We start from the raw sequence: 27,148 nt of genomic DNA, 5'->3' as shown, positions 1-27,148 counted from the left end.
ACATAATGCATATTAAAATCACATTTTTCTGCTGCATTTTGCTTGGTGGTATAAATGCATTCACCATAATGTAGCATTTTATAGAATAACATGAAAAGGAGGTTTTGTTCTATAGAAGTTATAGTCAAAATCCTGCCAAAACACATGAGAAGAGAGTAAAAAGGGTAAAAAAAAAAGAATGAATTGCAGTTCAAAATTAGAATTAGACTACAGTTTAAATTCCTAGGCTTTTTATTATTTAGGGATGAGAGTTAGCTGGTTCTGCAGGCGGCTTTATAGGAATTCTTTTCCTGGCTGTTTTTCTGTAGTAGGCACATAGGAATTGCCCTTTTTCCTTTATATCATAGAGCTGCAGGGGGATGTGGCTATGGAGTGAGATAGCAATTTTGCACATTTTCTTTTTTATATTACAAAAAGTTGACAAGGGCAACCAAGGTGGTGTAGATATTTGAGTAAGAGCTGTGTGAAGTTTATTTGCAAGCCTCTCCTTCTCTATAAAAGAGATCTTTGATAATTGGTAGCCTATAAATCTTTAGACAAATGAGTAACAACTCCCTTTTTTCCTCCTTCATCTCTAAACCATGGTGTCAGCAAGCCTTTTTCTTTTTTTCCTTCCCCTCCACCTTTGTACTGCTTATCTTTCTTCTCCCAGGCTGACACATATGTTTGTGGTGGAGATTCATTACTACAAATGAAATACAGCTCAAGATGAGACAAGCTTGCTGTATGACTGGGAAAAGACTTATGAGTATTGATATCGCTTATGCATGATTAAGTTACTCTGGCTTAGGGCCACTGAATATCACATGAGAAGTGTATCAGACATTAGTATGGTACACCATGAACATTAGTTCCAAAAAGACAGCCATGCAGGAATTTTGCTATCAAGAAATGTTTCATTCATCCTGTCATCAGATTGCAAATCCAGATAAATAAGATGCAGCTGACATGCTTTGAAAAAGTAGTTGCTGTTAACACACTTCAGAATAATTCACATACAGATCAACTGAGTGATCTAAATAAATATATATTTAATTACTTCTTTTAATTAACAGTACTGAGCATGTTTAAAGAAGGGGTTGGCATCATGGTAGCCAGGCACAATAGTGCATTCCTGAACATCTCTGATGCCCATCAAGTTTCTAGCTTCAGTTGATTTGTAATGTTTTTATTTTAGAACCTTCTTAAAAGAGAAGATGGATAGCTGCAAAGCCACGTCTTTAACATCGGTTTTATTTCCAATAACTGCTCTGGCTTATTGTAAAAAATAATTGTATAGTTTGGGCAAATCTACATACTACCCTTGCAGCAGTATGAGGATGGTTTAGAGCATGGGTGTCAAACTCAATTGCGTCACATGATGTATCAGGACATATCGTGATGTTTTTTGCCTTTGCGGAACTGGGGTGGGTGTGGCCTGCACGTGAGACACCCAGCCCGCGGATCATCAGTTTGACACTCCTGGTTTAGAGGATGTATCTGTGCGCCATCAACTGTATCTTATCATCCATCTAAATTGGATGAAGCCTGAGGGCAGTTTGATTGCTCTATTCTGGAAATGGTATTTTTCCTCTTATCTGTAGAATGTGGCCAGTGTAATGTATATAGCTGCTGATGGGAGAGGTAGCCTGAAAAGATATATTCCATGTTGACAAACATGTAGCTCCAATAGGTTCTGATAGTTTCCTGTGGAACCAGTTCCTCCTTCCATCCTCCAAAAAGCCACTTTCCCTATCCATTTACCTTGGATTCCATAGCCCTCACCCATTTTTTTTTCTTTTTAAAATGGATAAGCCAGCTTGTCATCCTAGAGAATGCAAAGCCTTGAAATTGACTTGTCTGCCATTGCTTAAGTCAGGGGTCTCCAACCTTGGCAACTTTGACTTGTGGACTTCCACTCCCAGAATTCCTCAGCCAGCTTTGCTGGCTGAGGAATTCTGGGAGTTGAAGTCCACAAGTCTTAAAGTTGCCAAGGTTGGAGACCCCTGACTTAAGGCATGTAATTGGAAGTATTACTGAAAGGACTTGTCTCTTGTATATATCTTCTGGCCTCTCTAGCTGGGAATCTACTTCTTAGTGGCCATTGCTCCCAAAAACCATGTTTCCTACTTCCTTTCTACATGTAATGTTCTTAGAGTACTTTGCAGTTCCCACACTTTGCCCCAGCTAAACTCTTTCCTCAAACTTCAGCTAATCAATAGCACTCACCTAGCAGCCACACTAATTCAGAGGATCAGCAAGTGTCAGACAACAGGGTAAAAAAAAAAAACCCTCTTTGCTGCCTTCTAGCGGTCACAAGGTCAGATGGGTAATCATAGTTTCAAGAATTTTTTTTTAAATCAGATGACAGAATTATGGGGAAAAAATACAGCGCATGGAGAGTGTTCTGCGTGGAGATTTTTTTACATGATTGAGGTTTGGTGGGGCTGGAATTTCAGTAGAGATGACTATCAGTCATGATCTTTTGAAGCCTAGAATGTTATGCATTAAAACTGCATTGATAGAGTATGCAACGAGAGCATGTTCTGGGAGCCCTTTAGGGCAGCATGATTCCCTGCGATGGGCCCGAGTATAGTAAAATGGCTTTGTAGTTCTCCTCTTTAATTTTGGAACAGCAGATTAGCCACTGGAAAATACAATCTGTGTGTACAGATTTAACCTCAACATAGACGGTTATTAAGATGGTTATTTTTCCTTTTTGAATTCAGAGAGTAATCTTTTCATACTAGAATAAAAGTCTACGGCAAGCACTCAAGGTTTTAGTCTTCATTTTTCTATCTTCATTTTTAATGCGCAATCTGTTTGGCTCTGGTAATCTCCAGGGATATGAGGGAACAGAGCAAGATACAGACTACCTTATATGGTGCTGATGCTAAAGATGTTTAAGGAATGTGACTTGCTGTAAAGCCTATGGCCCCAGATTTTACTGCCAAATAAATTAGGTCATTTAAATTTCTGAGGTTTTAAAGGACGTTGAGACTTTAATTTGGAACAAGGCATTCTGTATTGTTATTTTTTTGTTCAAGGGCTCAGATTCCCACACAGTTTAGGCTTGAAGAAGTATTGTATGTTTCCAGGTGCAATTTTTTGCTGCATTAAAATTAACTGGAAAGATGCAATGTAGATATCCCCAATGTACAGCCCTACTGGGTGCATAAAACACAATTTGGATTGAATGAATTGAAAAGTGAATTTAACACCATGAAATGCGTGTTTTCTTCCCAATTGATTTCAAGGTTCTTTCCACTGGACTAAAAGATCTTTGCATTAGTCATATTCTGCAGGATCAGAAAGTAAAGCTTCTTCCCAGACTATATAATTTCATTAATTTTTGTTTATTTACATTATTTCTATACCACCTGATCATATCAACTTTGGACAATAAAACCACAATTAAAACAACTAGAAATAACCCCCCTAACAGCCACATTAAAATAACTCACTATAAATCAACTTAACAAGTCAAAAGAAAAAAAAGATGCAGATTTTTTTGTGTGGCTAGGAGTCAGAAGCCCATTGAAACAGTTCAAATTTTAAATTAAATTGAATGAAATTATATGTTGTATGAGTCTTCTGTTATACAAGTATATCCTTCTTGAGGGTGATAGTGATAGTGATATGACTTCATGCATCTAGAACAGTGGTTCTCAACCTTTATAGTGCTACGACCCCTTTAATACAATTCCCCATGGTGTGGTGACCCCTTTAATACAATCCCCCACGATGTGGCGACCCCAACCGTAAAATTATTTTTGTTTTGAATTTATCGCGCCTGAAGCCATATTGGCTAGCGATCTGAACTGCTTGCGATTGCCTTGAGGACAGAGGCATTAAAGCGGAGACTCCTCCCCTATTAAGTTTATCGCGCCTGAAGCCAGATTAGGCTAGCGATTGGGAGTGATTGCAGCTGGCTTGAGAGGGAGACATCAGAGCAAAGATTTCTCTCTTTTTTAATTCATCGCGCCTGAAGCCGAATTCAGCTAGCGATTTGAAGAGCCTGCAGCTGGCTTGTGGAGTCAACCATTGGAGCGCAATTCTTCGACTCGCAAGTATACTTCCCATATTTCCGATGGTCTTAGGCGACCCCTGGCAAATCGTCATTCGACCCCAAACGGGGTCCCGACCCACAGGTTGAGAACCGCTGATCTAGAAAGTCAGCAGTCAAGGAGAGAGCTGCTGTAACAGTCAGTTGGAGGGAGAAGATGCCTCTTCATTAATCTGATTGGAACTTCTTGTCACAAGGCTTCCTCATTTGTGGGAGCTGTACTAACTAATATCCATCCAGCTATTATGATGTCCTTGTTTTCTTCTTTGACATATTATTAGCATTCTTGACATTTGCACATCCCAGAATCCTCCTTGAACTGTGGAGGATTTAACTGATGACTAACTGAAGCATTCATCAGATAAGCACTGGACAAATTTCTGTCAAAAACATGGCCAGAAGTCCTGGCTGGGGAGGATTGTATGTGACTACAAACAACCTGCTCAAGTTACAGCAGAAAATACTGAATAGGAATTTCAGTGTTTTTCTCCCCACAATTTATGTGTCTCTCAGTTGCTGCTTTCTTTTTTTTTCTTTTCTTTCTTTCCTTTTTTTTTTTTAGCAGAAAAACTCTTACGGATCAGTGCTTGTGCCTTGTATATTACTTTATAATTAATAACCCAGTATTTTTGTTTTGCCATTTCCTGCTCTTAGCCTGTTTTCGTGGAAACAAAAGTTGGCAATACTGTGCTAAGTATTTATCTCACTCTACCTCCTTAAGGGCTTTGAACATCGCTAGTGTGCCTCTATATGCTCCTTATTGGCCCTTTGCACATGAAACTGCCTAAACCTAGAATGGCTCTACTTATATATGCCCCCACAATGCTAGGGAGCTTGTGGATATAACCAGAAGTTCAGTCCATCGATTTTTTGCTCAACTGCTGCCAAGAAATGTCACACAGATTGCTTGGCAGTTTTTACTCTGAAGCTACAAAGAGGACAGTTTCTCAGTGGTGGGAAGGAAGTCCTTGTCATCTGCTCAGAGATACAGACTTCCTGCTGTAGCTCTCTTTTTTTCTGCCATCATTCTTGGCTGTTCTATGAGGCTGCTTGGTCATTCTGTGGCACATAACTGAAGTTCTTACAATTACTTTTTCTCTCTCTAAAAAAAAAAACAAGCACAGGAGGGAAGGGCAAGGGTGGAGCATGGCACTTGCTGCTGCCATCTTATGTGGTCCCCCATTGGTTACCGCAATGGAGCACTTGTCAGAGCCAAGGAAGCACAGAGGACAAAGATGACAATAAGAAGGAAACTCATACATTGAATTAAGAGAGTTGCTGGGCACTTACAGGGGAAAGCCAGCAGGGTCTGAAATGGCCTTTATTAAACAATGTCACATGCTTATGTTTTGGCTCTGTATGCTCATGGCCTACAGTGTTTGCCTGCAATGAAAGTAATGCTAGGATCTTCATGGTTTGGGTGGGGTGGGGGGGAAATCAGGAAGAGTCTGGTAGCTCCTTTTCTGAATAACAAGTTTTATTAAAAAGCACAAACTTTTGTGAGCTTATGCTGCACTGCTGCAGCAGACAAAAGTCTTATGTCTTCTAATAAAATGTATTGGTTATGAAAGGCAGTGCCAGACTCTTCCTGTTTTGTTTTTGTTTCCTAACAAAAACATAGACTAACAAAGCTCTCTTCCTTCAATGTCCCTAGCTTATGAAAATATTATATCAAGTCAGATTATTTGACCATCCACATAGATTGATTGATTCATTTGATTCATATATGTGCCCATCTCACATATGTGTAAGTCACAGAAAATAAAATGCATCAACAAAAAAAAAAAGCAGAATACAAGGGAAAAGCCAGCAAAACATATAAAAATATTTTTAAAACCAAGTTTTTAAAAACTAAAAATCATATTTAGTAGGCGCAATAGAAAACACAGCCTTCATCATAACCATTGAATAGGCTTTGCATCAAAACTGGATCCCTAGGAGTGTCAGGGCCAATTTCTAGGGCAATGTTTCTCAACCTTAGCAACTTTAATATGTGTGGACTTTATCTCTCAAAATTCCTCAGCCAGCATGATTTTTATAAAAGTTTAAATGTTTAAACTTTATTTTTTTCAGTACTGTGTTTATTTGTGTGTGTGTGTGTGTGTGTGTATGTGTGTATGTGTGTGTATATATATATGCGCAGACTGCACTGGCTACCTGTGGCCTTTCGGGTGCGCTTCAAGGTCTTGGTTACCATCTTTAAAGAGCTCCATGGCATAGGGCCGGGTTATTTACGGGACCGCCTACTGCCACCGATCGCCTCCCACCGACCCGTACGCTCTCACAGAGAGGGACTCCTTAGGGTGCCATCCGCCAGGCAGTGCCGACTGGCGACACCCAGTGGAAGGGCTTTCTCTGTGGGGGCTCCCACCCTCTGGAACGAGCTTCCCCCAGGGCTTCATCAACTTCCTGACCTTCGAACCTTCTGCCGCGAGCTTAAGACACATCTATTTATTTGCGCAGGGCTAGCCTAGGGTTTTAGTTTTTAAATTTAGTTTTTAATGGGGTTTTATATTATTTTATTCTAGTGATATTTTTAATTCGGCCTAATTAATAAGTTTTTTAATTGTTTTTACCTGTATTATTTGCATGTTTTTATCTGGCTGTGAACTGCCCTGAGTCCTTCGGGAGATAGGGCAGTATAAAAATTTGAATAAATAAATTATTTATATATATATATATATATATATATATATATATATATATATATATATATATATATATATATATATATATATATATATATATATATATACACGCATTAAGTAAGTTGTCTTTAAGCAGAAAGACACATAAAACAAGATTAAATATTGATTGGTTGACAAAAATATGTGACCAGAGGCTCTAACCAGCATAAATAATAAGAATTTACTGCAGTTTGAAAACTCTCCTTGTCAGCACAGCCAATCTGTTAAATTATTTATTTTAGATCTAAATCTCATGCAGGTATATAGCTACTCTGTTTGCAGATGGCGGCTGATAGGATTTTACACTCCAAAATTCTAAATCATAGGAAGGAAGATCCTCTCTTTGTGATTAAGATTTCCAGTAAGGTCATATTCAGTTTCTCCCCTCCCCCTCCACTGTATCCTTGGGTTATAGTAGTTGTACTATAGTCCTATAGTAGGACATGAACCAGGTGGCAAAGGAAATGGGGAGGGTAAAGTTAAGCAAAGCAATCTACACATCAGTGCTTGATATTTCCTTTATGTTGCCATACCTGAAAACCAAGATGAGTTCATAACTCCCGAAAAAGATGGCCCTGTCATCATCACAGGGAAAAAATCCCCAGTGGCTTCTGTAAAGAAGGAGGAGGCTTTTCAGCACAGGGAAATGGTATTCTCTTATTGTCTGATTTTTCTTCACAGGGTAAATGGCCTTGATAACCTCTTTGAAGATTAGCCCTGCTGGTCTTGGAGATGGGAAGTTGCAATAGACAATAAAGTGCACGCGTTTTATTGAGGCTTGCTAAATCTGAGGCTCAGATAATGAGGATGTCTAGCCTAAGTTTTGATGGCTGAATATTTAGCCCAGAAGCTTCTCTTTCTCAGTGCTAATAATTGCCATTTTAAACAAGCTTATTAATTCTAACTTTTGTCTTTAATGTGTTTGAGGGGATTTAAAACGCTGTTGACTAGATTGATATACTTTTAATTATAAATGAGGAAGATTCAAGCTTAATTTGCTGCTTGCTTATATTTCCCCTTCCCCCTTTCTCTGTTTAATTTTGAGGATCCTCAACCTCCTTATGATTTACATGGCATTGCTTTTGTTTTGTTTTCTTACTTCCTTTGCATGATTAAGAAGGAGAAAGGGAATGATCAGTTGCTTCTGAAGAAACAAATCTCAATCAACTCTGTCAATTTATGATCTCCCACATATTTACAACATAATGCTGGAGCTGAGATCACGGTTCCTAAAATAAAGCAAAATCTGTCAGCTTTATAAGGCAGTCCAGACGAGAAGTACCGTATATACTCGAATATAAGCCGATCCGAGTATAAGCCGAGGTCCCCAATTTTACCCCAAAAACTGGGGTAAACTGGGGACTCGAGTATAAGCCGAGGGTGGGAAATGAGGCACCTACCGGTTGGGGAAACCCTCCCTCCCTCAGCTGAGAAGGCTGGCGGCTCCCCGCCCCGCCCTCTCACTGCACCGGCAGGGCTTCCGTCCGGTAAAATGTGAAAAAAAGAAAAAAAAAAAACTCGAGTATAAGCCGTATATACTCGAGTATAAGCCGAGGGGCTTAAAAAAAAAAAAAAAACTCGAGTATAAGCCGTATAGACCCGAGTATAAGCCGAGGGGACGTTTTTCAGCACAAAAAATGTGCTGAAAAACTCGGCTTATACTCGAGTATATACGGTATACCCAGAAGTACTAACTTTATTGGACTTTAACACCTGACTGCAAAGGTCATTCCCACATTCCAGTACAAAATCTATACTGCATTTGGCTTCACTAATCCAAACCTGTGGTCTCATTTCTTGGAACTCAACCCAAATTTCTAGATGACGGCTCTTCTTTTATTATCTGGCTTGTAGCCAAGCACAGAAAATTCCCCCACCTCCTGTTCAGAGAAAGAGGAAGGTGAAAAGCAAAATTGCTCAATCAAGACCTCCTGGCTGCTTCTGTAAATGTGTGGAGCATAGTGAGTTTTAATTACCTGTGTCTTTTGTCCCTTGTATATGTAAATGCAGCTCTCTAGTTTACTTTACGGTCCAATGTATTGTGTAAACTCACAAAATGGATTAATAACAATATCTTGTACATACTTGGTTTTTATGGTATATACTCAAATAAGTAACCATATACACTAAACTAAACACAATAATACTTAGATGAACCATACTTTGTAAAGGGATACCTAAGCTTCATCTATTCCAGAGACTTCAAATATTGCATTCTTGTATTTCATCCAAGGGCAAAAACTTAGATATTATCTCTCAACAGTGAACTCAGTCCAACAGAACAGCCAACATAACTCTTGTCAGCCAAACAAGAGAATATCTCCAAAAAAACCAGAAAACACAGAAATAGAAGAAAAATTATTTTGTTCTTTGGAGTGTACAATATATAAAATATATTGCAAAGATATATGTAACATTTATTTATTACAATCATTTACATGTTTACTTTAAATATATAACAGCTTTCACCAGTAGATGAAAAACCTCCCCAAAATCCAAAATGCAACATCTTAAAATTATAAGACATATATAATATACTACTATATTGTAATATATATAATACACTATTATATTGTAAACACATTCCTGAAAAGTGCTGTGAAAGAAGGAAGTCAACACTTTGAGGTCCAACTAAAAAGAGAGACAGAAACAGAGAGTGAGAGACAGAGAGTGTTGAGCTCATCAACACATTCCAAAATTAAGAAGAGCACCAGGAATCAAGCTGTCTGTCTGTATTGAAGAAACATGACTCCACAAATTAAGTCAAACTGGTAGGAAAAGACACAGCAGCTTGACTGCTTGTTGGTACAATCAATATTCCATCTCCTTGCTTTCTCCCCCCTCTGTGTTATGGTTTGGATTTTGTTGATCTATCTGTTTGAAATTTGGACTAGGAACCTGTTTTCTCTGCTCTTTTTTGGATCATTGCTGAATTGTCTCTCTGTGCTATCTGAAAAGTAACCTTTTGTGTTTTCATTCTTTAAGCAGAAGATTGTAGTTTGCAACATGTTTTTATTCTTACAATTAAGGATTTATGACTGCAATAAATATTTTATTCGTTTGTAATTGGTCACTTGGGAGCAATACCAGGGAATTGACAGCCATTAAGTTCACAGTCCAACTAAACTGACTGCACATTTGCTTTCTTATAACTCAGAAATTTCCCAAATGACTGCTGGAAAAAATTCAAATCTATAAGGTGCCTGGAGGCATCAATTTAATGGGTCTGTCCCAGCAATGAAATCTAAATTTTTTTGCTACCGGTTCTGTGGGTGTGGCTTGGGTGTGTGTGGCTTGGGGGGGTCATGTGACTGGGTGGGCTTGGCTGTGTGACTGGGGGATCAAAAGACAGAAACTCACTAACAATGTCCTGCTGGAGCAGGGTTGGATTAGATCAGAGGTCTCCAACTAGCCCTTCTCAGAAAAACTCCAGGTTTTAGCCTTCTCCCTTCTCTCCCTCAGAGGAGACACATTTACACCCCAACTCTTATTCTCCGAACTACTTCCTCATGCATAATTTGAATGACTTGACTAGTTTTTAAAAGTAGTTGATAAAGAGGCTCCTTCTAGAAGAATATTTATATGCATCCATTATTACTCAGTGATGTCTTATTGTTAGAGTAGCATTTGCTAAAAACCTTGCATATGCCTGCCTTTGATCCCTGATCTCATTTGTGACAACTGAAATTTTCACATTCTTAGTTCTTTTGAAGATGATTAGATTGTTGTCCTTGACATATTATGGTTCACTTGGAAAGAACAAACATGTAGTTGATGATGTTTGGATCTGTTTGTTCATGCCAGTGCATATTTTATGAGATGTAGTTTAAGGATAACTTTTATATGCTTATTATAAATTCAGTTTATTTGTTTGTAAACATTAAATTATTGTTATGATCTATCCTGAATACTTTCATTTTTTTTGGTTTTGTTTTATCAAAATCCTTTTCAATTGAATTTGGCTTGCACCCAATTTAAAACTTCTTGATTACCTCAGTAGAATTTATGATAGTGCTCTGGTTAAAAGTAACAGTCTTTTTATGCCGGTATCTCGGGAATTGGTCACATGCATTCAATATTATCTTGGGTCCTTCTACCTAACTGCAGCAGTTTCAGCTTATTTGGTAAATTTGGGTCTTCTCAATAACTTATAACTTTGCGATGGTCTTTTCAAAAGTGTTTGTTTCTTTTTCTTATACAAGTTATCTGTTTTTGTCATACACAACATATTTATTGTTTGTGCAAAGCTTTATGAATGTTTGTACATAATGAAAAGTGATTTAGAATTCTGTTAAACCAAATATTTCATCATTAATTTCCTCCTCTCCTTGGTCTGGGTTAATATAAAACAGTAATAGTTCTATAGTATAATATTATAACATGACATAATATTAATGGTAATCTGTGCTGTCTATCAAGTATTTTATTTGGCAAAGATTACAGAGCCTTTAAATGCATGCTGTTATTTGGTGGAGCTCAGAAAAATGGCATCTCTTTCATCTTGGATATCTTTACTTTGAAGTTTCTGCTTTGTTGTAATGCTGTTGCTAGCCTTGTCAGTCAGTTTGAGTGTACCTTTAGTGCAAAATTCAGTTTAGTTGATACATCAAATGATTCTTCTTGTTTTATTTCCTTTCTGCAAAAGGGAATTCGTTTTGACCCAGAAATCCCTCAGACGCTCCGACTAGAGTTTGCAAAGGCCAATACGAAGATGGCTAAGAGCAAATTAGTGGGAACTCCTAATCCCAGCACTCCTGCCACCCCCAATGCAGTACCTCAGTTCATTACCAGAGAGCCATGTAAGTGATGGAGTTTCATTGTTAAATTAGAAGACTGATATGTGAATCTTCAAGAGCAGAATGCTTAGCAAACAGCAGCACATTCACGCTTAGCTTTAGAAGTTTATTTCTGTTTTCCTTGTTGCTATGAAATTGATGAATATGGGGATCTTGGTTTGGGTTTTTTTCAGTCGATGGATCATTTGAATGCTTTTCTCAATGCCTATGCAGCTCCTCCTTCAACCTCAAAACAAAGCTTTGGTTCTCTGAAGAAATCTTGTCATTTAATCAGGCAACGATTCACATTCCGTAACTTGTGTAATATTTATGGAGCGTTTCTAAGGAAAAAACTCTACATTACAGTAACAATTTGTGTCTTAGAATGAATTGCACCATGATGTGTGATGGAAATGTGTACATTTGAGTGGGGTGTGTATGTTTTCCTGGTCATGGGTGTCCACAGAGGTTTCTTACTTTCATAAAAATGCTGGGTGAGGCTTACAATGCAACACAGACTTCGTCAGTTTCACCTTCCTTCTGTGGACATTGCTGCCATACACAGTCATGGCATTTCCTTTAAATCTTCGGTTAAATTGTTTTTTTCCTCCTAAACACCTCCTGTTTAGGAGGAAAAAATGTGTACATGTCAGGGAATAAAAGAAGAATATAGAAGAGTAACTAATAAAGCAAAGATGTAGAGGCTAAGTGTTTATGAATTCTTCTTGCATAGAAACGTCCTTGTATATACCCTGGATCAGAGCATTGCTCACAAATTATCTAGAGTCCGAAATGTATAATCAAATGACCAAGCTTGCCAGGGATGACAAATTATTCAAAATGGCAAATTGTTTCTTATGAAAATATGCTTGCAAATTTGCATGACTTGCAAAGAGAGCATGACCACACTGCATTTCACTTTGCTGTATTAGCTTGTTAAGTAGCTTATTAAGATGGAGCAGCTAAGGATTTTGCTGTTGCTTCAGGTGGCAACAAAATTGCATCCAGCGCACCAACAGCATTTTTTGTTTGTTTCAGAATGGCAAAATAAGGATGATACTATGGTGTGTTGTTAATTAATAGAACTGTGGAGTTAGATCAGACCTCTGCAATATACAATATATGAAAACTAATTAAACCATCTGGGTTAACCCACTTCTTAACAACTTCTAAAGGTGGAGAATTCATAACCTCTATTAGAAGTCTGTTCTATTGTTACACAGAATTTACAGGCAGAACATTTTTCTTTAGATTTAAATGAAATTATACCCATTATTTCTGGTCCCACTTTCTGTAGCACTGGAAAATAGTTTCTTTGTGCCTGAATATTGATATCATATTGATATTGATATCATGTCTCCCCCCAGTCCTCTTTTTTTCCACAATTTGAAGAACTCCACATAAGGCATGTCCTCAGATCTCCTTTATTATCTCTGTTGTCTTCCACTGACCTTTTCTAACTTGTCAATATCCTTCTGGAATGTGGTACCCAGCATTGTGAAAGGTACTTCAGGTGTGATATCACTGCTTGTCACTTAACCTCCTTCCTGAAATTTATTTAGGAATTTTTTCCTATATTATTTTTCTTTATTTTATTAGAAACTATTTTTTCTCCTGCCTAAGATAATCTCATATTCTGTATTTAGAAATATTGATTTATGATCAGCTCTGACAATTATCAGGGGCTACCAAATTTGCTAATAAAAACGTCTATAAAACCATATCCCATATGTTCATTGGCTGGCTATTTGCTGCTGTGTATAGAGTATACAGTCATATGGTGTGGAATTATGGGGGTTCTGAAAAGAAAATTTGAAACTAAGCAAACAGATCTGGTATATGTTTATGTAATCTTGCATATTTTTCAGGTTTATAGTTTGCTTGTTAGAATTGTGAAAGAAGTAGCTTGAGAAAGCAAATGAAATGTTCAGACATTTAGACTTCCAGTTTTGGTAAAGATTTTATTTAACGGAATGACTGAATTGTTATCTTTGTAACTGGAATCAAAAAATAGTTCTTGCTCACAATATGCTTGTTTGTTTCCTTTGTGGCAGAATTGTCCCTGAAGGAGTAGAATTTTGCATGACTTTAGTTTTGCCAGAAACAGCAGTAGGACAAAATAAACAAGAGAACAGACCATAAATAACAATGAGTTTTATCATGCTTCTTAAATTCTCTTAAAACTATCTTCTGTCTTAATAGATCCATGCAGTTTAAAATCATAATAGAGAATGTGCACCTTGATCTGACAATTATGGTTTTGTTAATGTCAGTGTAACCTTTTCAGAGCAGCTTTGAAAACTTGCACACCCCAGTCTCTTTTATTTTCACAATTTAGTTTGAAAGTTCCCTTAAGAAGCCTAAAGTTAATATTTAGTGTTGTAGCATCCATATTTTACTCCATCTTTGTAAATTGCACTGGATAGGTTTTCTGCTTCCCCAGAAGCTTACAGCTTAAATGTCAGCAGAGGAAAGACAACAGAGAAAGAATGAAATGCTAGAGGCAAAAGTAATAGAAGAAAGTGTGAGTACAGCTGCATTGTTTTGAAAGTTTCCAAAAGTTTTATTGGAATAGAAAAGAGACTGGGAGCTTGGTTGTACAAAAATGCTCCTTGGTGTTGCTTTTTTGTTAAACTCCTCCCATGTGACATCTTATGGATTTAGGGAATGATATGAGTGTATTTATAAGCTTGTTCCCTTCCCAACCTTAGGAATGACCACAGGTCTTTGGAATGGATGATAAAGGGAAGGTTGTTTGCTTTAGCTCTTGCCAACCTTTTCTTGTTTATCTTACTTTCAAATTGACAGCATGCACACTTAATCTTTTATATAATTAAAATGCATCTTTGTCAGCTCCACTGAAATGAAGCTCTTTAGGCTATTTTTGAATGTTTCTCAGTTGTTGGCAATAGGGTGTGAAAAGAGAGGATTTTAAACAAGTGATACAAAGCTGGTTTTAAATGAAGTCTCTTGCAGTGAGTTTCTCTTTTGTCTGTAGACAAAACACTTGCCATCACATTAGGGATACACAAATTGTTAAGCTAATAGTATTAAGAAGGATCAGGGAAGGCAGCTCCATCTGAAAGAGAAAAAGAAGGCGAACCTGCCACCGGCCAATACCTATTCTTGAGCTGCTGCTCTCAAAAGTGTGAGTAGTAGTTGTAACAGCAGCTTTTTCCCATCTGCTACTTACTGTCACTGTTGTCTCCCCCAGTTGTTCTGTTTCTTGGGATCTCTCGTGGAGGGTTTCAATAGATGCTGTACTTTATAAGTCATTAATGGCAGATTTGTTAAAAAGTCATGTTCAACTGTTTTGTATCAGTACAGAAATGCCAAAAGTTTGTGATAAAGCAAAATTGAGATTGAACTAAAGCTAACTGAAGATTCTTTTTCTAGTCAATAGATTACAAAAATATATCTTAGTACCTCTCAGAAAAGACAAGCAAACTTATGTATTCTATCCTGATTCTTACGTGTTTTCCATCTTTGCTTGTGGTATTTGATAGAGACGTTTGTTAGATGGTGCATTGAAAATAACAGGCTCAGTGATGGAAAGGGTAAATTAGTGCCAAGGATTATTAGGGAAGGACTTGATAATAGGCAGAGATACTATCATAACTGACAAAATTGCATTTGAGTTACTGCATATTGTTTGCCCCATGTCAAAAAGTAGATCAGAAAACTGGAAAAGTTGCAGAAAAGGGCAGTTACAATGATGAGTTGGTTATAAAATCTTCTGTTCAAGGAAAAAATGAAAAAAAGTAAACTGATATCATGATTCATTGTCCCTACTTTGTGTCCTTGTTTCTTAGAGAAAAACAAAGCAAGTAGAAGCATTGGCTTTAAGTAGTTGGCCCTGATAAATAGCTTGAACATGAAGGTTTAATATTGCAAAATTAGAACCACATAAACGTATGCCTTGCTCTGTGATTAGCACTTTGTATGCATTGTTTTGATAGATCTAGATTCCTTCCCACTTCCTCCAGATTCTTAATAGATGATTATTTTCATTAGGTAGCTGACACAAAGTAGATATTGATTCAGAATGAAAGATCTGTTCCTTTCAAGACAACTGAACAGATTTACAATAACAACACCATTGGGGCTTTAAAGGTTTAATTGTGCCAAATAAACGATAAACAACCAGACTCAATGCATTAAAGGCTGCTTGTATAATGGATGCAAATTTTAGATATAATGATATAATACAATAATTAATAAACAATGACAGGAATTTTAATAGAAGAAAAACATACACATTGAATATTAGGGAAAAATCTGGTTTTATTGCTGCTATATTAGTATTGATTACTAAAATAGATAATTCGTTGTCCAATAATTGTTGGAAATGTAATGACTGGGATGGATCATAGTTCTCTATTGGGTTTCAAAATTCAACAATTTCTGAATGTGATTTATAAATAACAGAATGAAACAAAGTTTAAAAGCTGATTTTCCTTTTCCACGTGATACTTTTAATTAAATATTACTTTTCCACAAAGTGCATTGAACTAATTTTGTGCATGATAATTGCTGCATGGATACTTTATGCCTCCTAAATAGAAATGCCTACAATTCTTAATCTCATTTTATGATTTTTGTGATGTTTTTGGTATTGATATTTAATGTAGATATTTGGTACTGATACTTGGATTTTGGCAATATGTTGTAGTTTTAAACATATAGTAGTATATTTAGTTATTTAAAACTAATCAAGCAAATACTTTCTCTCATGCCTACAAATTCCCTTTTTATTCATCTTGTGTACATTTGTGTATGGTTGATGTATGCCTTTCCCCCACTTTTCCTTTTTTCTCTTCTTAAAAATGTTTAATAAAATAATTTCTGAAAAATAGTGCAAAACATTTTGGTCTAGGCATCATTGATCTTTGCATTTTATGCCAACTGCAATTTTTAAAGAGTTTCCTAATGTATCCATGTAGAACAAATTGCAGTGATAAAAATGGGATGTAACTGAGGTTAGATAATCTGATTAGTGGAAGAAGGATCACAACTAGCCAAAGCATTACTGACAAATCCAGTGATAGCTGAGAACCTTTCTCTACCATGGATCTGCTCATTAAGGGGAATGAAGTCCAATCCCAAACAGACTGAACGTTATGAGTCCTGCTTAATATTTAATAAGTCAATGTCAGTTTATTCTCCCTCAGCTAGTCTATTATTGAAATTAGGCAACATTCAAAGATATGGCCAAATTTCAACAACAACAATTGTGGGGCTTTTATGGAATGGATTTAAGGATGAAAACTTCCCACTACCTTATCAGCCTTAATCCCTAGCAAAAAGACAGCTGCATGCATTCAGAACTGGGGGACTACTGGATAGAATGTCTATTGTCTAGTAAGCAAGACGAAATTTCTAAAGATGAAGGTCACGCTGCTTCCTTAACTCCCAAACTGAGTTTTTTAGAGCACACATTAACCAATGCATAGAGTTTCCCTCTTTTCTCTCAACCAGGTCTCAGTGATGTATACCAAGTCAGATCACCACTTCCATCTGAGATTAAATCTTGGATAATGGATAAAGTTGTAAAGTGCACAACTTTAAGAATGGAGGTCCAATTCATTATTTATTTCCTTGATTCCTTTATTGCCTAAACTGCCATATAAAAGAAGAGAGGCCAGTCAGCCAGTCATCTTAGATGGCTAGATTTCAATCTCCCATCATGTCTCCTTATAGTAGCTATAACTTAAATAGGCTGATCTATTTGCCTAGAATTTTGTAAGGATTTGAAAAATAAGTGTACATTTTATATAATGTAACATGCTACAAAATGCCAGGACCTATAATTTTATATCTTTTGTGAGAAATATTTCTGAATAAATTTTTAGCTTCTGTCACACTGAATATTTGATACTATTTTTGGCTTAACCAATTCATTCTATATCCTTATGTCTTTTTTGTTTACTATTAATTATTTGATCATGTGTTTCAAAGGCTCTGACATTCTGAATTATGTGAGAGTGATGTAGACTGTGTTACTTATCCTGGATATAAATTCCTTATTTCTTAATATAAAACATTTTCTAAGTAAACCTGCATTAGATTCTTGTATTGGTAGAGTTATTATAATGTACCCAGTCTAGGAGTAACTATCAGGAAGAGGAATTATCAGGAAGAGTATTTTTAAAACTCTCCCTTCATATAATATATTTCCAGATGAACATATCTGCTAATGTCTTTCATTTACCAACAGTTCTTGGGAATATTATAGGCTACATGCTGCGCTCGTCTGAGGTGTCTTGTATGGTGTTCAACAGCCATCTGGGTATTGACTTATGCTGCCCTTCAAGTGATTTATTGTCCAGTGACAGGATGATGAGTGAGTGATGAGTGAGGGAACGATGGCTTACAAAGGATGCAATTGCTTTGGCAGGTCATCCCAGTCAGTCCCCTTTACCCAACTTTCCTGGTCTATGATCATTCTTTAGGAACCTATATATTTCTGCTGTTTATGAAATAATTTAGATGATGTGACTACATACACTGATGCATTGATCTGCATTTTAATGTGTAATGAAGCAAACAGTAGATAGTTTTCTTTCAGAAACTTTCCCAGTTGAAGCATCAAGTATAGTTTCAGCTGTTGATTTAAAAAATGTACTACAGTCTTTCCTGACGTGGTGTTCTAGGGATGCGTTAGACTATGATTCCCATCATCCACAGTCAACCTGGCTGATATTATAAATGTTTTCGTTGATTGCTCTTAATTGGTAGAGTAGCTTAGTTTGATTTTCTCTGTCTTCTGTTATGCCCCTGTTCAAAAATGCCCTTGTTTTTTAGTGTAAGATATAGATGGTGATTTTTCATAGGTTGTCTCAAAGCAAACTTTTATCCCTGGTTTTCTCCATTTTTGCTTTTTGAGGAAAGAGGAATGGTCAGAGAGACCTCTTTATTTGGCGGTGGAGACAACTTGCCATTTTGTTTTCTGCATTTATTGTTTTTTAACGATGACCTTTCCTTATTCTTCTCTTGCAGATGAACTCACAGTGCCTGCACTTTATCCCAGTAGCCCTGAAGTGTGGGCGCCGTACCCTCTCTACCCAGCGGAGTTAGCACCTGCTCTACCTCCGCCTGCTTTCACCTACCCTGCTTCACTGCATGCCCAGGTAATTTATATCAATCAGTCACATCTTCACCCACGTCATTCCTTGATCCTCTTCAGAGCTCACCATACAACTAACACTTGTCTGCCTAATAGGGTCACAAGAGCGAAATTAATGATCACTCCTCAATCAAACTGACCCAACCTCTAGGGATCACTGGACTCATCCTTGGTAAAATGGCAGCACCCCTCTGCCTGATAGAACACCTTTCTCTTCTTGAGCAATTTCACCTCCATTCACTTCAGGCAAATAGAAATATCTGCTGGGTCTTTGTACACATATATATTTTCTTATATATATATATATATGGACTGTGCTCTGCAGACTTGTCTTTCAGTGGTTTTAACTTCCAAGGTTCACAGGTCTTGAAGTAGATCCAGGCAAAGTATTTAAGAATATACTTATAAATACATATATACCTGTAGCTTAAGAAGACATATGGAAGCAAAACAATACCCAATGGCAGAGGAAATTTACATGTAACGATGATGAGTGGTAAGTTGGGAAGATCTCCAACAGCAAATTGTTTAATAATAACAATTACATCGTTTTCCTTATTGAAATAGCATTGTCCAATCAGTAGTAATTTAGATGCAGCTCATCCTAGTGTGTGCATCTTAGTTGCAGTGGACAACCATATCCATCACTGAAGTCACCATTTTGTCTCAGTAACCGTGGTAGTGGGCTTTAAAGCTGGCTACTTCTGAAGATATTCTAATCCTAATGAAGTGAGTATTAATAGCCATTTGCCAAGTGAAAATGTGCTTGTAATTATTTACTATTCTAGTTGTTTGTGTACTTTCTAGTGATGAGTAGATGCTTGGCAAAGATGATTATCTAAATAAACATTAATGAACTGAAACATTAGAACTGAACAAAAATGTATTTAGACTACTTTTAGATTTACAATTGTGTGAAAGCAAATATGGGTAGTCCTCGATGCGTTGTTTAGTGACTGTTTACCATTAGGATGAAAATTGATGAAAAAGTACTACAACTTTACTACCAATCTTCACATTATGCCCTTTGCAGATCTGTAAAGCAAAGGGAAGCTGAAGTTATGATGCTAAACAAGGACTGCCTATATATTCTTTTAATTCTGTGATAGTTAATTAATTCTTAATTGTTTGGGGTAATAAGGAGGGCCTTCTATCCAATTCTGATGCATTAGCTTTTTTTGGGGGGGGGGAGAAATATTAATTTGGCATGTTGGAAGATGCAGTGTCCCTATGATTCTGAGATTCTATGGGACAATGTCTAGATTAAATATTTCTGTGTGTTTTAAATAAAGCTACTAAATAGAGCTACCTTTGCATGAATATCTGAAAGCTTCAGCTGTCCAAAGTACACCTTGTAAAGTGCTACAAAAGTGGAAGCAGACGTGGCATGGTTTTTATAAGAGCAGGAATAGTTGTCCATTTGTCAGAATGCTGGTGTTGAGTTTTACAGTGAAAGTGGTACCTGTACTACCCTCTTTGTACATGTGTCAATGTATATAAAAGGGGCAGGGTTTTGTTTAAATGCCCTCCCCCTCAATTTAGTAATATAAAGTTCTAGTAGCAACTAATTAGGCCTATTTTATAGGAACTGAGAACAATATTCACACTAGTCCAACCTCCAGAGATACTGGAAATTTGGGTTGCTTTTGTTATATGAAATCAATACTGCTCTCCATGAAAGAATATTATGCTAACTAAATCTAAGCTAGATAATGGTCATATTTCTTCTGGCATGCAGGGTGGCTTCTAATTTTTCAATCTAATGGAAATTCTGATTTCTGTATCATAAACTCTTTTATGCTACAGGTACAAAGGCCAGGCTCAGAAAGGCACGTCTCTTTTATACAAGTCAACCATGCGAATATCAATGAGTGTTTCCTGTAATCCAGGTAGACGTTATCTCTTAGGAATGTTAAACAGTCTGAAAACATCCAGCACTAAGTGTTTAAGCGAAGTGAGGTGGGCTGATGGGAAGCTCTTCTGAGCCAACTGGGAAAAGCATGGAAAGCACACATGCCAGAAACCGAAGTTTTGCCAAGTTAGCCTAATCTGTCAGGTAACGCTATTGATTAATTGAATCATAAATTAGGGTTAAGGTTAGGGTTCAGGTTATGTGGTAAAATGTTTGCTTTGTATGTTGAAAACTCCAGGAATCAATATCTGATGTCTCAGCTATGGATATTCCAGGAATGACTTTCGTAAATCCACATAATTAGATTTCCTACTCTGTTCTTTAGGTACTAGAATTTGAGAATCATAGACATCCAGCTGCAATTCTTGGAGAGGCAGCCTCTTAACTTGGTTTTCTCTTTAAAACACTTGATTAATATGTCAGTTCTGTTCAGCTAATATTTTATTTTTCATGCTCTCAAAAAGTGATTGATTTTTTTTTTACTACATCTCCTTGTGGTGTGCCAGCCCCCCCACTGACCACATTCCCAGTTTTTAGTTTGCTAGGAGGCATAGAATTATTCCTTTCTGGCATTGGGATCCCTTTTAATCTGAATCAATACATTTCACAACTGAGATCTATCTTTTCTGGGGGGGAGGGGGAAATGGACCAGCTGAGTGTTATAGGCTGGTACTTGGTTATTTGACATAATAAAACCACAAATAACTATTTTGCTATTCAGTATCCATACTTTCTATACAATCAGAGCTCTCAAAGCAGTTAACAATTGATAAAATCCAATGTGCAAAAATAAAAATCCGACATCATCACTGCATAATGCAAATTTTAATAATTAAATGCCTGGCAAAAGAGATCCATCTTGACTGCTGTGAAAATATCAGGAACTTATGCAGTCTCCAAGGCATCTTCAGAAAGACCTATCCTGCAGATTACATGCATTGTTTTATTTCTTACAGGTTTAGTTAAATTTTGAAGAGACGACCACTGTTTTTATCTTCTTACTACCTATGAAGTCATTACAGCATCTTTCCTGGGAAATATCTTGAGGCATACAGGGTGCTTGACATGTATTCTTTTTAAATATTTCACAGTTAACATAGTGCTATTATTAAATAAAAAGTTAAACACGTCGAATGGAGTGTGTTAATGTTTCTTAGCAAATGCATTTTTGCCAATATTTCCCCTAAAAGATATTGTCTAAAGACTTGTGGAAAGTGATTGAGAATATAAACCATGAACTTGAGGAAAACAGTTTGTGACAGACAGGAAAAGGAGAATTAGGTTGGAATGGAAAACTATCTTTTATTCACGAGTTACAACAGGGCAGATTGCATGTGAAAATCTCCAAATCCATCTGGCCAAGTGGGAGATCACAGTGCCCAGTAATGTACTGTATGTTCTGTCACAAACACTTTTCCTGCTCCTTGAACCTTGCTGCCTGAAACTCCTAATGTTTTCTGAAAGCTGGTGTAATCTACTTAAAAATTAACCAACAAAGGGGAAAAGTAATGAAACATGGATGGCTTTAATCACTGGGGACTGCCTGGGGAGCATGTCTGGTCTGTAATCCTGCATGCTTGGATGCTCCTTTGTAGCCAAGAACATTCAGCAAGTTTAAAAGAAATTGGTGTGAGCTTTTGTTGGAAGTATTGCTGGCTCACAACTTCTGCTGGTTGGGATGGCCCAAATGTCCCTGAAGACACAAGGAGATACCTGAAGACACAAGGAGTACACTTCCAGAGTAATGGAATGCTGATTAGCTTTGTGGAATTAACTTGAGGAATTCAGGGGACAGATGTGCTTGTTTGTGTTGTCTTTGCTCAAGAGGAGAGCTGTCATGGTACAGTGTCCCTATCCACTTTCTTGGAAATTGTGTTAGCAGCCATGATAGAATGGACTCCTTACACTGGGGTTGTCCTGCCACAGGGACACATTATTTAAGATTTAAAATCTTCTCTAATACAAAGGTTTGTTTAGCCTCTTTTAATGTTTTTCCGTTTTCCTTATTGTTCCACCTTTGTGTTTCTTTTTTAAAAGAGCTCCTTTTTCCCAACCATTTTTCTGTCCATTTCGTTATTTTTACTCTTGCCCTAACCTTAATCCTTATTCTCACAACAAACAAAGGATACTTAATCCACAGTTACCAAATTCAGGTAGTATAGATCCCCATTCATTTGTTCTTTTTATATTTGTCTCTCCCCGCCTCAATTTTTTGGGTATAAAAAAGTAATTTTAAAAACTGATCTCAAAGAAGATACAATTTTTGCTATGAAAGTTTTGAACTTTCTGACTCTGCAAGTGTGCCTAGACTAACAATACATAGTATATCAAAGGATTAATGTTTTAATTTGTTGATAAACTTTAAAAAAACAGTAGGGTTTGTCCGTGCAAAGTCAGTTTAATTTACCATGAGTGACTAGCTGAAGCACATGAAGGTCTGTTTGAGATTTTAAAAAATTCTGAGGTAGTAAATCCAGCCAAAGTTAATCATGACTAATTCCCTTTCAAGACAACAAAGCAGATCTAATTGAGACTAATTTGCATTGAGCACCCGTTATAAAGTTCTCAGGATCAGGCATTCTTTCATAAGATTTATTTATTTATTTATTATTCAAATTTTTATACCGCCCTATCGCCCGAAGGACTCAGGGCGGTTTACAGCCTAATAAAAACATAAGAATAATGCAAATTAAAAACAGCATTTAAAAAATTTATTAAATTAGGGCAGATTTAAAACTATCATTAAAATAGTACAAAACCCCATTTAAAAACTAAATTTAAAACTAAAACCCTAGGCCAGCCCTGCACAAATAAATAGATGTGTCTTAAGCTCGCGGCAGAAGGTTCGAAGGTCAGGAAGTTGGCGAAGTCCTGGGGGAAGCTCGTTCCAGAGGGTGGGGGCCCCCACAGAGAAAGCCCTTCCCCTGGGTGTCGCCAGTCGGCACTGCCTGGCGGACGGCGCCCTAAGGAGTCCCTCTCTGTGAGAGCGTACGGGTCAGTGGGAGGCAATCGGTGGCAGTAGGCGGTCCCGTAAATAACCCGGCCCTATGCCATGGGAGACTCTTGAATAACTTAAGCAGTAAAGGCTTTTAATTATTTTAACCTGGTATTAAATTTTGCAGTCTGCCAGAGTGGACAGCTATAACAGACTTACTGAAATAATAAAATAATAAATATTCTGCCTCTAGGAGAATTATGGCTATAGAAAATAAAAATGCAATCCAATTGTTGAATTAAGATGTTTTTCAATTAAATATATATATATATAGGTAATCCTTGTTTTACAACCACAATTGAGCCCAAAATTTCTGTTGCTAAGTGAGACGATTGTTAAGTGAGTCTTGTTTCATTTTACGACCTTTCTTACCACTGTTGTTAAGTGAATCACTGCAGCTCTTAAGTTAGTAACATGGTTGTTAAGTGAATCTGGCTTCCCCATTGACTTTGCTTGTCAGAAGGTCGCAAAAGTCGATCCCATGACCCTGGGACACAGCAAGTATCATAAATGTTGGCAAGCATCTGAATTTTGATCATGTGACTAGAGGGAAATGCTGCAACGGTCATAAAATTTCAATTTTAATTTTACTGGGTATTTTATATGGTCAATTGGACGGTTTTAATTTCGGCCTTTATTGAATAAGTTTTTTAATTGTTATTTGAGTGTGTATATTAATTGTTTTAATGTAGGCTGTACACCGCCCTGAGTCCTTCGGGAGAAGGGCGGTACAAAAGTTTAATTTAAAAAAAAAAAAATAAGTGTGAAAAAGGTCATAAGTTACTTTTTTCAGTGCTGTTATAACGTTGAATGGTCACTAAATGAATGGTTGTAAATGAAGATGGTGACAGGTTTAATTCGTCACCATTTTATTTAAAAGATTATCAGATCATGACTGAACTATATTAAGATGGATCAGTGACTGGCTGATAATTAGCATCTGGTAGAGGTGCAAGGTTAGACTGAAAATATGTTGTTGAGAACAGAGAAGGTACTATAGGTCTATCCCTGCCCAAAGTTCCTTCTAAAATGAAGGATGAAAAGAAGTTTGTACCATACAATAAATGTATGACTTCATTCCAGCCTCAGGATCAAGTATGTCATTGTGTGAAGATGAAACATATTCATCAGCTGGATCAAACAGTCAATTGCCTCACTGGGTCACTGTGACTGTTTTGAAACATGAAACCTGATTTTAATCAGTGTTAGTCAGCAAATTCACTTCCGTTGCTTCCAGTGGATTAAATCATGTGGCAGTCTAAAATCCTGGAGAACGTTCATCATCCCAAGAAATCTGCAAATGTTTTCTGACCTGCATAATTTAAAACTGCATCTTCTCTCTAATGTGTTTTATGTTCTGCTTTCTTGACAGTGAGTTTTCTAGTTCACTTTGACCTTGCTGAACAGGTTATTGTATTTTGTGCTTTCAAAGCACACTGTCAGCACACTGTTAATGAGCCCCACCCACCGCGAGCTAAACAAATCTGGCCTGTTGATCCTCCATATTGCTCCCACTTTTGTTGTTTTCAGTCGGCTTGCAAGGCAAGAAGCAAGGCAGAGAATCACCCTCTCCAAATTACAAATAAAGAGCCACACACCAGCCACTGAAGGCACATTCTTCCAAAGATGTCAGGCTTTATGCCTCTTTCTGTTGTGCCTCCGCTGGACTGCAGGCATGGAGGTGAGAATCATTGAGGATAACTCCAAGAACAAAGGCAGATTCTTTCCCCGTATGGCAAGATTAGTCCCGCTTTAGGCATGAAAGTCAGCCAGTCACTCTCTCAGCCCAATCACCTCGCAAGGTGGTTGTTGTGGGGAAAATAGGAAGATGTGGTAGTATTAGATACGTCCACTGCCTTGAGTTACTTTTAAAAACAATAAAATCTTTGTTTTTGTCTATCAGTGTGTATTCATTCTGAATTAGGACTGATTAATCATAGAAAACATGTTAGGGTTCTGGTATATAATTCTTTTGAAATACCATTCACAATATAGTCACAGTTAAATTAAAAGGGCAAATTCTGTGCTTAGAATTATAATGAACAGAACTGAAAATAAAATCCAGTATCTTCATTTGATGTGGCTACATTTGGAACACAGTCGGTGGTACTGATTACCCTATTTCAAAAATTCTGATTACATTGTCCTGAATCTCTCTTTTAGAAGAAAACTAAGAAGGATTAAGAGTTTCTCTTTGAAGAAACAGCAGTGTGTGTCAGACTTTTGTTCTGAAAAATACTGGCTAAGCTGTTTGAAAATATTTATTTGTATCCCGCCTTTATTGTTTTTACAAATAACTCAAGACGGTGAACATATCCAACATGCTTTCCTTCTCCTATTTTCCCCATAACAACAACCCTGTAAGATGAATTCGGCTGAAAGCGAGCAACATATATATTATAAAATTATGAATGGGTGATAAAATCAGGTCAGATGAAAGAAGGTATCTCATACAATGACTGAGTTTGTGAAATTAGTAGAGTTTATGAATGTGTGACTTAATACTTTTTCATTGTTTAGGTGTTCCCAGTAGCTAGAAGGCAAAAGCATGAGAAGGTTCATGTCCTCTTTGATTTCATATTTATTTATTTAAATTTTGTGTTTCTCGACCATACATCTCCCTCAATGAGGGACCTGAATGATGTATAGTATATTACTTTCTGTAGATGTTGGTTAGTCACTAATGGAGGAAAATGTTGAACTAGTTAGGTCCTTGGTATAATCCAGCCTGGATTGTGCAATTTATATAAATTTAGCAAATGAAGCCATTTTTTTTTGGTTTATTTTATTGACGACATGATACTTATGCTTGGGAATCTGCAGGGTAACAATATCTGACCTGGAAAAAATCCAAATTACTGGATACATACAAAAAGCTCTAGCACCTTGCTTTCTATGTAGAGATTAACTTGTATGGAAGCTGTAGGGCTTTTCCTCACACAAACATGTTAAAATTTGTTAGCGAGCCTTGTCTTGGCACAGGCATGATGCCCATAAATGATGAATGATGATGACAAATCACATTTACCCTAGAAATAGGGCACATTAAGGGCAGGGAATAACAATTTCTCCTCCCACCAAATATCACCACTAGTAAGAAAATACGTATTGATTATTTTTCTTACTATGGATGGAGAGAGGGATTGAGAGGCAAATTAATGGTTAAATTAATGTTTCTCAACCATAGCAATTTTAAGATGTGTGGATTTCAACTTTCAGAATTCCCTTGCTAGCATTCTTCCTGGGAAATTCTAGGAGTTGAAGTCCACATATCTTAAAAGTTGAGAAAAACAGCTAGATTGATGGATCTAGAGGAGGAAGTACTTGCCCATAGCAGTGGACAATACTACAATGTAAGTGCTAGCTGATACCACCCTTAGTGGCTACCTGATTGTAACACCATCTGAAGGGTTGATAAAGTACATCAATTTGTACCCATGACAAAACTGTTGTGGTTTATTGCCTGATGGAAGGGGAAAACAATGCTCTAATGTGGGAACAACTAAGGATGACTGTAAACTGTCTCAGAACTGCACTGGAGGTAAGATGAATGTAATGTCACGAGGAGTTGGTAGAAAAAAAGAGATTATTTGAAATATCTGAAATGT

The 27,148-nt window shown here is 37.0% G+C and overlaps 1 protein-coding gene across 3 annotated transcripts in view; it reads left to right on the top strand.

Moving 5' to 3' along the window:
• Nucleotides 1-27,148, top strand: part of RBPMS (RNA binding protein, mRNA processing factor) — a 109,303-nt gene that overhangs the window by 64,447 nt on the left and 17,708 nt on the right. For 2 of the 3 annotated variants that reach the window (XM_058173225.1, XM_058173226.1), the window contains 2 exons: nt 11,378-11,531; nt 18,507-18,637. In XM_058173225.1, coding sequence (XP_058029208.1) covers nt 11,378-11,531; nt 18,507-18,637 — 285 coding nt within the window. Of the gene's footprint in view, nt 1-11,377; nt 11,532-18,506; nt 18,638-20,439; nt 21,482-27,148 lie in introns of those variants that run through there. The other variant, XM_058173224.1, reaches the window with a different exon arrangement.

This window comes from Ahaetulla prasina, chromosome 2, assembly GCF_028640845.1.
Source record: "Ahaetulla prasina isolate Xishuangbanna chromosome 2, ASM2864084v1, whole genome shotgun sequence".
In the NCBI taxonomy this organism is placed as follows: domain Eukaryota; kingdom Metazoa; phylum Chordata; class Lepidosauria; order Squamata; family Colubridae; genus Ahaetulla; species Ahaetulla prasina.
This window is presented reverse-complemented; position numbering and strand designations above follow the sequence as displayed.